At 43.7% G+C, this 13,201-nt stretch overlaps 1 protein-coding gene across 5 annotated transcripts in view; it reads left to right on the forward strand.

Moving 5' to 3' along the window:
* GALNT10 (polypeptide N-acetylgalactosaminyltransferase 10) overlaps nucleotides 1–13,201 on the forward strand; it is a 255,265-nt gene that overhangs the window by 116,775 nt on the left and 125,289 nt on the right. For 3 of the 5 annotated variants that reach the window (XM_002710328.6, XM_089336137.1, XM_089336138.1), the window contains one exon: nucleotides 470–608. The exons of 1 other annotated variant lie outside the window; for it this stretch is intronic. In XM_002710328.6, the coding sequence (XP_002710374.2) occupies nucleotides 470–608 (139 nt within the window). Of the gene's footprint in view, nucleotides 1–469; nucleotides 609–13,201 lie in introns of those variants that run through there. One more of the 5 variants, XM_089336140.1, reaches the window with a different exon arrangement.

The following is a 13,201-nucleotide window of genomic DNA, read 5'->3' on the forward strand; positions in this document are numbered from 1 at the left end:
GCCAGGTGCTTCCTCCTGGTCTCCTAGGCAGCCGCAGGGCCCAAGCACTTGGGCCATCCTCCACTGCCTTCCCGGGCCACAACAGAGAGCTGGACTAGAAGAGGAGCAACTGGGACAGAATCCAGCGCCCCAACTGGGATTAGAACCCAAGGTGCCGGCGCCGCAGGCGGAGGATTAGCCTAGTGAGCCGTGGCGCCGGCCCCAAGTCTCAGTTTATCCATCTGTAGAACGTGAGCTCTCAGTGTACCCTCCATGGGTGCTGTGAAGATTCCATGAGAACCAGACCTGTAAGCTGACTGACAGGACTGTGGCTCCCTTCCCTCTCTTTGCACTTGTCCCCGCAGGATCCAGAGGCACCGCTTGGTATGCAGGTGCTTGCACTGTTTTTCCTCCTTCTTCCCCTTACCTTCCACAGTGACCCCGTATCTGCTAGGTGATGAGCAACACTGAACTTGCTCTTTGTTGCTAGGAAATGGAGAACAAGGGAGACCTTACCCCATGACCGACGCCGAGAGAGTGGACCAGGCATACCGAGAAAATGGATTTAACATCTACGTCAGTGATAAAATCTCCCTGAATCGCTCTCTGCCTGATATCCGGCACCCCAAGTGAGTGTAACACCTCTTATCTTCTGGGATCTAAGGACTTCACCCCTGGCTCTTGTTGAGAATTACTTAAAGCAGCAGATACACAAGGTGCTACTGGTAGAGATCTCTTCCTGTTACCCAGAGCCTTTGTGCAAAGGCCCCGCGATGAGATTCTGCTGAATTCAGAGCTGGCATCACGGGGCTAGGTGGGGGGAAGCGGCTGTCTCCCCAGGAGAGTCAGCCTCCCTCCTCAGTCCTGGGAGTGGGAGCCCTGGAACCGCTGCCTTTCGCCTGTGCTGGAGCCCCAGGGAAGCTCATGCCTCCACGTGGAGCACGGCTGCAGAGGCACGCACATCCCTCACTCCATTCCAAAAAATCTTTAGCTATCTTACGTACCTGTATACAAGGGTGCTCCAAAACGTTCATGGAAATTGTAATTCACAAAGAAGCTTATTTTGGTGCAAAAGCATTCCAGAATCCATGCATAGTATATACTAGATCCTTCATTTGTATCGCCTCAGGTTCCTGGAGTGATGCCCATTTTATAGATGAGAACAGTGAGGCTTAATGGAGTGTCATGAATCAGTTAAGGCAGTAAGGTAAATAGGAAGCTGAGCAAGTCTTAGACTCCAGTTCAAACAAAAACTATATTCTGGATTCTAAGATCCCCTTCCTCCTGTACATTTCAGTCAGGTTTATTGTGGTGATGATGGGGACATTCTAATAGAGCAGTTTTTAAACTTGATATGAATTGGAACTACCTAGACAGCTGTTAAAACACCAGATCTTGAGCTTCACTCCCAAGGGTGAGGTCTGGGTTGGAACCCAAGAACTGGTGCTGCTTGCCTTGGGTGCCACATTTTTTTTTTTTTTAAGATTTATTTATTTGTTTGAAAGAGTGACTGAAACAGGGAGAGATCTTTCATGTGCTGGTTCACGCCCCCCGATGCCCACAACAAAAGTGATGAGCCAAGCCAAAGCCAGGAACTCTCTCTTGGGTCTCCCACATGGGTGGCAGGGACCCAGGCACTTGGGCCATCATCTGCTGCCTTCCCAGGTGCATTAGCAGGGAGTTGGATCAGATTCCTGGAGACCACACTTTCTGCTGGTGGATTTCAGAACTGCTTCTACACAAAGGTGGTACCATGTAGCCGCTGGCATACAGAGCTTTGTTCAAGGACTAAGAAAATAGAGCCCAGGAAAAGATAATCACAACTGAAACTTTGCTAGGTAGGCACTTACTGCATCAGGCATGGTTCTCAGTGTGCAGGTTTCAGAACAACAACAGTAGTGTCACCTGGGAACTTGTTAGACATGTAGAGTCTTGGACCCCAGCCAAAAGCTCAGGGAGGGGCCCAGTAGTCAGCATTTTAACACCCCCTCTAGGTGATTCAGATATACTTTCAAGCATGAAAACTGCTATTGCAGGCATTTGAAGTGCATTAGCTCAGCCAGGGTGGCCATTGATCATCCCATTCCACAGATGAGAAATTGAAGCCCGAAAAGGTTAGATGGTTTGCATAAGATGGTAAGATGTGAGCCAGAATTTGAACCCAAGGACTGTGGCTGTAGAATCCATTTTCTTAATCACTGATCCATGAGGTTCTTTCCGCTGCTAAAAACTCAGGATGAGGGAGCAGACATTTATTACTGTGGTTAAGACTCAGCTTGGGGTGTCTGCAGCCCATATCAGAGTGCCTGGGTTCAAGTCACAGATCCACTTCTGATTCCAGCTTGCCACTAGTGCACATCCTGAGAAACAGCAGGTCCCTGCCACCCACATGGGAGACCTGGGTTAAGTTCCAGGCTACTGGCTTTTGGCATTTGGGGAGTGAACCAGTGAATGGAAGATCTCTTTGTCTCTCTGCTTTTCAAATAAATAAAATTAAAAAAAAAAATGTAAGTTGGTGGAAAACAGTAATAAAGAATCCTGGTAGCAGGCTTGGTGACCTACAAAATGCTTTCGTTCCCATTACCTCCTTTCTTCCCTGCAATACTGCTTTGAGGCCAGCATTGTTATTATCATCTCTACTTTGTAGGTGACAAAACTAAGCTGGGAAGGCTCACCTAAAAGATGTGCTATCATCCAGGATAGGGCCCTTGCTCAACCATTATTCCCTTGGTGTATGGGTGGAGCAGGGGCTTCAGTATGCATGCCTCAGGGGTTTGCATTTGTTTCATGGTCTTCACTGCCAAGCCCTAGATTTTATTCCTCTGAGTCTGAGAGGGTAGTTCAGCTGTCACATCTGACTCGGGATTCGGAACTGCAAGCTGACTGTGAGAGACAGAACCTCAGTTTATATGTTTAGCCACTAACGGAGTTCAAAATTCTCACTAATTTCATCTTTCTGGGTCTGGGAAAGAAGTTTACTTGAGAAGCATTGTACTCTAACCTCAGCTGCTGTTCTTGTAGTACTGTAAATTCTCAGCTTTGGCTGCACCTGGATGGTTAAAAAAAAAAAAAAAGCTTAGGGACTTAGCCTTGACCACTGGAATCCGAATTCTGAGGGTGTGGCCTGGGGCTCACTGTTTTCTCCCAATGAATTGTCACGTGTAACTGAGTTGAGAATCACTGGTATGAAAAAAGGAATATTTTTGAAAGGAAAAAGACTGGCTGTGGTCACAGCTTTGGTCCATCCATCTGTCTATTAATTTAGTCAATGTATATGAATATTAATGGTCTTCTGTGTATCCAGCCCTGTGCTGAATACCAGGAACTCAGCAATAAATGAGCCATTGTTGCTGCTTCAGAGGAACTCACACTCTTGTGCAGGTGTGTGGGGGTGGGTGGGGGGATTGAGCTGAATGGCATAAGCTGCTCATTATAGCCCAATTGAGATCAATAACAGGATAGACATGGTGTGCTCTGAGACCACAGGGAATGCACTTGAGCCTTTGCTACCCTTAGAAGAGTTCAGAAGGCTTTCCCAAGGGGTGCCCTCTGCTGAATCCTGAAAGACCCGCTAGGGCCAACCAGATAATGGAGAGTTGAAAAAGACATTGCAGGTACAGACAGCAGGCTGGGCAGAGGCACCTTAAGTCCTCTGCACAGGACTTGAGAAGATGAGCCCCTCAGTTGGCTAGAATAGGGGACCTATGCCTCTTGTCTCCCTGAGAAGTGCTGTTAACCAAAGTCCCAGCAAAAAAAAAAAAAGTCTTCTTTATCTAGGAGTCTTGAGATTCGCAGAAGTGTCGATGGATCTATTTCATGGGAGTCTGCACATGAGGATGAGAAAAACAATGCATTTTTTTTAGTTAGCCTCTAACTGGAGTCTGGGGTTCCCTTCCATTATGAGGATAGGCAGGCAGCAGAGCACCAGCAGCACTGTCACCCAAAGACATCATTCCACAGTATGTTAAGACCTCTCAGAGTGGCATGCACACTCACCACTGTGGTAAAATGAAGGTCGTGTGAGAACCACCACTAGATCTTGTTACTCCCTGTATGTAGCACATGGACTCCTGTATTTCAGTGGGGGATAAATGTCGATGACTGGATTGAAGTCTAGTGATTTCCCTTATAGTGTTGCGTGTCATATTGTGCATCATGGGCACTGCTCGGAGAAGCAACTTCAGCCCCACCGACTGGGCAGAGGGGTCTTTGGTACTGACGTGGGAAAGGACCCATTTCAGGTGGATGGGAATTGAGCCAAGGAGGCTTCGGGCACCTCTATTACCAGCCCGCTCAGCCAGCCAGCATCCAGATTACTAATTGAAGAACACATTACCAAAGCCAGTGGTCCTGACACCCCCATTTTTCATAATCGCTGGCTGTGAGAGCCGACTCTTCAGAAACAAGTTGACAGACGGTTTGAAGAGCCTGGCTTTTTTTCCAGGAGGGATTCTTTCCTGGGGTTTGACAGCAGAAATGGGTCCATAAATTAGAGCAGTTGGGCCACTCGCTCCCATTGGTTTCTTTTAGCTTAAACAACTTCTCCAGCAGGAGCTGAGGTTTATGTTTGCCTTTTATTCCTTCAAACTGAATTTTGGCAACAGCATGTCAGGAACAGGATAGAGGGACTGTTTTTGCCAGCTGCCTCTGCTTCCATCAGGAGCTACGCTGAGGAACGCACAGCCGGGGGGAACGGAAAGGAGACAGTTTGGCCCCAACTAGCCAGGCCTGCGTGTGGGAGGCGGCCAGCTGGCTTGGAGCAGGCCTCTGCGCTGCACCCCCCGTCACGTAGTGTGAACAGAGGCTGACTGGTGGGCTGGCCCACTTTCCATGCTCCCTGGGGAGCCCTGCCAGGCTCCTTGGCAACCAAACAGGGAAGACCCTCCAGGGCACAGGGCTGATGGCACAGGGAGACCCAGCTGTTGAAGTGGCTGGGTCTGCCTGTCCCTGTGCCTACCCCACTCTGGGTGGCCAGATCTTCCCTAGAGGACATGAAAGCAGCCTGTAACCCTGACCTGCTTTCTCCAGGCATTGGGATCTGACTTCAGTAGTGAAAAACCTGAGTGGATTCTTTGTGTACCAGATGCCCATGCCTGTTTCCTTGCTCCTTTTTGTTAAAATAACATGATTGGTTTATGGTATGTGCTGAATTCCTCGAAAAAATTCATAAGCTCAGTATCTACTGAGCACCTTTACACATCCAACAAGTTACAAAGTAGAAGCAACAAGGAAGGAAAGTATAGCTTAATAGCTTTGACAAATGTGGTAAATATGTACACTGAATACATGGAGACTTGCCAGCATAGGAAGTCAACCAGATTGTTGCAATGATAATAATAATAATGATCCATTATGTATATATACATAAACATAAAATGCTGTTTGGAGGCCACGGCTGAGTGACAAGATGAAGCAGTGGTTTTTAAGACATTGAACATCAGGCAATGAAGACCAATAATCCCTAAGAGATGGGAATTTTCCTTGGAAACAGTGCAAGCAATAACACTGTGTAGCAACGTCTTTATAGTGCTGATACAAAAACTCTTGTCAACCTAGAAGTCTACACTCAGTGAAAATATCATTTAACAGAAGCAGATGGAAATAGGAATCTTGATTCACAAAGAATGAAAGTCATTGGAAACAGAAGCTAGGTGGGTAAAAATACATCATTTTTCTTCTTGTTTAAATCATTTCAAAGACAGTTGTGTAACCAAAAATAATAGCTTTGTTGGTTGAAAATATTTGAAAATGCATAATGTATGCCATTGTAAGGGCTAGAGAGGAGAAACAGGAATGCGCTTTTGTAAGATTCTCATACTGTGTGTGAGTGGTATAATATTTAAAAGTAGTCTATGACAAATTTAAAATGTATACTATAAACCCTAAAGCAAACACTAAAATACTGAAGAGTTGTAGCTAATAAACCAACAAAGGAGATAAAATGAAATCATGAAAACAACTCAGTTAATCCAAAAGAAGGCAGAAACATAGGGAAGGGAGAGCAAAGACTGGAAAGAAATAGAAGTAGAAAGCAAATACAAAGATGCTGGGCTTGAACCTAACCATACCACTAACCACATTAGATGGAAAAGCATTTCAGATAATGATTGTTGGATTACATAAGAAGGCAAGATACAACTACTTGCTACCTGAAAAAAAAACAAAAAAAAAAAAAAAACAAAAAAAAAACTTGAAACACAAAAATACAGATAAGTTAAAAGATAGGAAAGATATATCACCATAAAACTAGGCAAAACAAAGCTTTAGTGCCTGTATTAATATTGGTCAAATTACATTTCAAAACAAAAAATAGTGCTAGGAATAAAGAAGGGGTGGGCATTGTGGCACAGTGGGTGAAGCCACCACTTGGGGGCCTGCATCCTATATGGGAGTGCTGATCTGAGTCCTGGCTAGTCCATTTCCAGTTCACTTCTCTGCTACTGCATCCTGGGAGGCGATGGTTAAAGTACTTGGATCTTTACCACCTATGTGAGATATCCAGAGGAAGTTTTGGGCTCCTAGTTTCAACTTAGCCCAGTCCTGACTTTTTGGGCATCTAAGGAATGAAGCAATGGATAGGAGCCCTCCCACTTTTCTCCTTTCTCTCTCTCTCCTTCTCTCTCTCTCTTGCTCTGCCTTTCAAAGAAATAAAAATTAACAAACTTTAAAAAAAAAAGTTGTTGGGTCTGGCGTTGTGGGTTAAGTCACTGGCTGTGATACCAGCATCCTATGTGAATGCCAGTTCCAGTCCTGGCTGCTTCACTTCCCATCTAGCTCCCTGCTAATGTGCCTGGGAATGTAGTGGAAGATGGCCCAGGTACTTGGGACCCTGCATTTATGTGGGAGATGAGGATGGAGCACTAGGTTGCTGGCTTTGGCCTGGTCTGGCCTGGGCCGTTGTGGTGATTTGTAGAATGGACCAGCAGATGGAAGATCTCTCAATATCTCCTTCTCTCTTCATAACTCTGCCTTTCAAATAAATAATTATTTTTTTAAAAAAAGGTTTCATACAAAGAGGTCCTTCATAAAGAAAATTTAACAATTCTAAATGTTTATGTACCTAAAAGCATGCTTCAAAATACAGGAAACAAATACTGGTAGAACTGCAAGGAAAAATAGACATAGCCAAATCCATATACCTCTGTTTCAATTTTTAAAAAAGCAGCAAGGATACAATAGATTTTAACAATACTTGCAACTAATGGGACGAAATTGACATGTATGGAATATACTTCCCCCTTAATACCAGAATGTACATTTTTCCAAGGGTGTATGGAAAATTTACCAAGATAGGCCATATCCTGGGCCAGAAATAAGTTTCCATGAGTTTGAAAGGATTCAGATGATATAAAATACATTCTTTGACCATAACAGAACTAAATCTAGACAGCAATAATTGAAAAATTTCTTAAGATTTTTCAAAATCTAGAAACTAACTTGTGAATAACCAATGGGTCAAAGAAGAAATCAAAAGGAAAATTAGAAAGTGTTTAGGACTTAATGAAAGTACAATACATCTGAATTTGTGGGGTATCACTAAAGCAGTATTTGTAACACTAAATGCCTGTATTAGAAAATAAGGACCTAGTGCCATGGCATAGCAGATTAAACCACTGCCTGCAGCGCCAGTGCCCCTATGGGCATCATTTTGAGTCCTTGCTGCTCCATTTCCAATCCAGCTCCCTGCTAATGCACCTGGGAAAGCAGAGAAAGATGGCCCAAGTACTTGGACCCCTATACTCATGTGGGAGAGCTGGATGGAGCTCCTGGCTCCTGGCTTCAGTCTGACCCAGCCTTAACTGTACAGCCATTTGGGAAGTAAACCTGTGAATGGAAGAGCACTTCTCTCTCTATGCCTCTGCCTCTCCCTCTCTATAACCTACCTTTCAAATAAATGATTAAATTTTTAAAAAGAGGAATGGTCTCAAATTGATTATGCCAGTTTCAACTTTGAGAAGCTAGGAAAGTGACATCAAATTGATCCAAAGTAAGCAGATGAAAAGAAATGAAAGATAGTAGCCGAGATCAATGGACTAGGAAATAGAGAAACAATAGAGAAACTCAGTGGATCCAAAAACTGCGTCTTTGACATGGTTCATTAAATTTGATTAATTTCTTTTTTTTTAACTTTTATTTAATGAAAATAAATTTCCAAAGTACAGCTTATGGATTACAATGGCTTCCCCCCCCATAACGTCCCTCCCATCCGCAACCCTCCCCTCTCCCACTCCCTCTCCCCTTCCATTCACATCAAGATTCATTTTCGATTCTCTTTATCTACAGAAGATCAGTTTAGCATACATTAAGTAAAGATTTCAACAGTTTGCTCCCACACAGACACATAAAGTGAAAAATAATAGATGATTTTTTAAATGATGATGAAATCAGATCAGATCTATTGTCATGTTTAATCCCAGTGAGAGTCAAGTTGGGAATTGATAATTTCTTCTTCTTTTTTTTTTTTTTTAACAGAAGATCAGTTTAGTATACATTAAGTAAAGCTTTCAACAGTTTGCACCCCCATAGAAACACAAAGTGAAATATACTGTTCAGATCTGGCTGAAAAGCCCATGAGAGTATTTCAGGCATGGAAAGCCAAGACACTCTGGCAAAAAAAAAAAAAAAAAAAAAAAAAAAAAAAAAACCTAAATGAAAGATCTCTGTGAGTGAGATCCCAGTGGAAAGAACAGGTCTTCAAAGAAGGAGGTACCTTTCTCTGAAGGGAGGAGAGAACCTCCACTTTGACTATGACCTTGTCTAAACAAGATAAGAGTCGGAGAACTCAGAGGGCTTCCATAGCCTTGGAAACTCATAACTGGTGCATAGGGAGATTACTGATGCCATAAACAAGAGTGTCAATTTGTAAAGTCAACAACAGGAGTCACTGTGCACTTACTCCTCATGTAGGATCTCTGTCCTTAGCGTGGTGTACATTGAGACTTAATGCTATAACAAATTTGATTAACTTCTAACCAGACTGATAAAAAGAAAACACAAATTACTTTCTGATCCAGCTCCCTGCTAATGCAGGGAAACCAGTGGAAGATGGCTCAAGTGCTTGGGAGACCCGAAGAAGCTCCTGGCTCCTGGCTTCAGATTGGCCCACCTCTGGCCGTTGTGGCCACTTGGGGGAGTAAACCAGCAGATGGACAGTCTCTTTCCTTCTCGCTCTCTCCTTATCTCCGTCTCTATCTATAACTCTGCCTCTCAAATAAGTAAATAAATTGTTTTTAAAAGTAAAACTGCCAAAAAAAACCCCACAATTTACTAAAATCAGAACTGGGAAAGGCAACGTAACCACAGATTCTATAACTCTTAAGAGAAAATAAAAAAAAAACAACGTTGCATCTGTAACTTAGCCATTTAGATGAAACAACACATTCCTCTAAAGCTGTCAACTAAAGCTCATTCAAGTGGAAATGGGTATCTGATAACCCTGTATCTGTTGAAGAAGCGGACACTAGTTCACAGGTGAGTTCACTGAAGAAGTCTAACAACAACTGAAGAATTAATACTAATTCTATAACATACTCTTAAGAAAAATCAAAGAGGATGTAGTATTTCCAAATCATGGTGAAGCCAGCATTACGCGATACCAAAATCAAAGATATTACAAGAAAAGCATATTCCGTACAGACCGATATCCTTCACGAACAACCTGGGCATGTGTAATTTTCATACATCATTATTCACTTAAGAGGTATGCCAGAATCACACAGATATACCCTGAGCAGAGTTAGTTGTACCCAGAGTTCAGTTGAAGAGGGGTTTGCTATCAACATTTGCCAACCACTGCAGCTTCCAAAACATCCTATTAAGGATGGGACCAGAGGGACCAGGAAGAGGGAGGGGACTGGGGTCCCAGAGGAGCTGGCTGAAGTCCTATTCAAGGACACCACCTTCTGCCTGTGATAATGTGGCTATGGTCGTGCTGAGTTTGGCTTGCAAACCAGGGAAGCCTTGTGTTTATAAGTATTCCCATAAGCAGAGGGAGAAATTTCTCGAGTGGTTACATAAGCCTGAGCAAGAAAGGGCAGGGATACAACAAGAACTGAGCTTTCCTGACCCAGAAAGTATCACCAGCAAACTGTGTGTCCTTGGTGGGGACCCTGGGGGCCAACGGAAGCTGCTGCCTACTTTCTTGGGCCCCTGCCCTACATGGCTACCTGACTGAGCAAGTTAAATCAGGAACTTAATCTAAGGTAACTTCGCTGGGAGCTCCCTTGCCACCTTTCTACCTCCAGTCTGCAGGCCCTACTTAGGCACACTGTGGTGATCCATGGAGAATTCCTGCCTTGTAAAGATTTTCAGCCTGTGGGTCCTCTTTCACTCTCCTCTTATCATTCATTCATTCATTCTGCAAATATTTATTGAGTTCCTCTGTGTGATCTAGACCCTGGGAAAACAGCAGTGAACAAATAGACAAAATTTCCTTCCTCCTGGAACATATATTCCATTATGCATGGGAGGATTCATAGTCTCAGCAAACCAATAAATATATGAATTTTTCAGATAGTGGTAAGTGATGTAGGAGAAAAGAGAAACAGAATGGTAAAGGCACAGAGAAAGTGGTAAGAGTGGAGTGGATTTTATTTCATTAGTCAGAGAAGCCCTCTCTGAGGACAGAGCTGCAAAGGACTGAGGGGCCTCGAAGGGCAGTTAACTGCCTGACAGGCAGAGAAAACAGCAAATGCAAAGGCCCTGAGGCTGCCATGTTTGGCTTGTGGAGGCCGGTGTGGCTGGAGCCCAGTGATGGGAGTGATGAGAGAAGCAGGACTGGAGAGGTATCTGGATGAGGTTAAGCAGTCAGACTGGGACTGGGACTTTTACCAGTGAGTGACAGGAAGCCACTAAAGTGTTTGAGCAGAGAGCCACATGATCTGATTTTCATTTTGAAAGGATCACTTTGATTGCTGTTTTAGGAATAGACTGTGGGTGGCCCAGGGTGAAGCAGGGATACTTGTTGAGAACATCTTACAGCGAGGCAGAGGAGTGATAGTGACTCAGACCATGGTGGGAGCAGCAGAGTAGCCAAGACCGAATTCTAGATCTTTGAGGGGCAGACAACAGCAAGCAGCGTGGGTATGAGAGAATGAGGAGAGGAGCAGGCTTCTAGTTTGGCAGTTAAAATGCCAATTGAGAATACATATCCAAGTGCCTAGGTTCAACTCCCTGCTGTGGTTCCTGAATCCAGCTTCCAGCTAATGTGTACCCTTGGGGGCAGTGGTGATGGCTCAATTAATTGGGTACCTGCCACCCACATGGGACACATGGACTGAGTTCCCAGCTTCTGGCCTCAGACTAGTCCTATCCCAGCAGTTGTGTTTAGGGAGTGAGCCAGCATATGGAAGTGCTCACTGTCTCGCTCTCTCTTAAATAGATGAATAAATAAATATAAATAAATTTTTAATAAAATAAAGATTAGCCAAGACCAGCCCTTAACTGTAATGTGTAACGTGATGGAGTCTGTGTTCCATGTGTGGGTCATAGCAGAAGCAGTGCCCACCACTTCCCACTCTTTGGATGGGAATGAGTGGCTGAAGTCTGTACCTGCACCCACCCATCTGGTGCAGAAACAGTTTGTCAGACCTTTGCATACCAGTGACAGGTTGGGAAGACATATTTAGGACTTATTAGCAGTTTTTAACCCTTTTTAAAATCATGATTGAAGTGGTAGAGTAAGCTCACTTGATAATTTTTAATGGTGTCCTTCAATGTAAGATTAGAGCCCCAAAGCTTTTTGGGATGTGAAACAGACTCCTCAGACTGGCAAGTGGTTAGCAGGCAGCTGAGATCTGTAAGCTGGGAAGGGGGAAAGTCCAGCTTTGTTTGGAGCTTCACTAATTTTTTTCAGGAGACTTAAATCAGCTGCCCTCTGGAAGCCAGTGTCTCTCTTCTGAACAATCATGTTTTTTCCAAGATAGCAGTTATTGATCCATCAGACCTAATATTGGGATTTAAAGGAGCTCATAAGCCTTAAAATAAAATGACAGCCAATAAAATTTCTCAAATTGACTTCTTCGCTATGATTCTTAAAACAGATTTCAGTGAATTCAGCCCTTGGGTTGAAATGGAGATTAATAGCTTACAAGCGTACGTGCTGCCTGTCAACTAAAAACCAAAGGGACCTGTGCCCCCTACAGTTTTTGCTAGCTACAAACCCCTTGGCAGTCGTGTGAGCTAGAGTTTGTGTTTTTTTTATCATTTCTACAACAGGTGCATTCTCTGCATCTTCTGTTCGCCATGAAGAATACTATCTCCCCCTTACATGGTACTTTTATTTACTCATCAGTGTGCCAGGCATTGTGCTGGAAGCTTTACCAGCCTTGTCATGCTGATTTCTATTCTTAGTGTCTTTATGAATGAATTTTATTTCCTGCATGCTCAGCATTGTTTTCTGGTTTACAAGAACACTGTCCCAGACTATCCCGTCATTCCAGCCTCTTTGAAATCATGTGTACCGAGTGAGGATCACTAGTCCCTTTTAAGATGTACAGTCTGAACTGTAGAGAAGCTAAGCTCATGGCTAGAGTTCCCATAGCTAGGAGGAGGCAAAAAAAGCCTCCAACCTGGGCCTACAAGGGATGTTGGATATGCATACTGCATCATGTGCAAACTGAGGTTATGTCTCACAGACAAGAAGGGAGGTGTCTTTAAATTCTAATCCTCTGTGCCTAAAGCTTCCTGGACCAGCTGTAGAGAGCAGGATTCGCTAGATAAATCTAGCAAACACTACTGGCACAGTCTTCCAGTTGCATTTCACGCCCAATGCTGAAGGTAATATATGCTTGTCCAGGAGCAAGTAAATAACATTCAGTAAAATTGGTTACAGAGATGAGTTTGATTTCTAAGTGGTGTTGGCCTTGAAAGGATTTAAGCAAAAAGAAAATAATGGCTGAAAGATAAAGGCGATTTTCCATGCTATCCCTTCATTAAGATGGTATCAAGGGCAGCATGATGATCAGACAAGCCATCCCGCTGAGTTTAGGAGTACTGGTACAGAAAAGAGGACACTATGTCCTCCTGATTGTAAGCCTCCTTCTCCACACTCTTTCTGGGTGAAGAAATCAATAGTCCCTTTCCCCTCCACTCCACCCCCACACTCTAATCCTAAATCTGCCTAGAGACTGAATGATAACAACTTAGTATGTAGCTTTCCATTGTTGTTTGCTTATGCAACATATGTAGGTATATAAATGGCATTTAGGGGTGCATTTTGTTT

The sequence above is a fragment of the Oryctolagus cuniculus genome, chromosome 6, assembly GCF_051225735.1.
Source record: "Oryctolagus cuniculus isolate XC-2025 breed Fujian yellow rabbit chromosome 6, ASM5122573v1, whole genome shotgun sequence".
NCBI lineage: Eukaryota > Metazoa > Chordata > Mammalia > Lagomorpha > Leporidae > Oryctolagus > Oryctolagus cuniculus.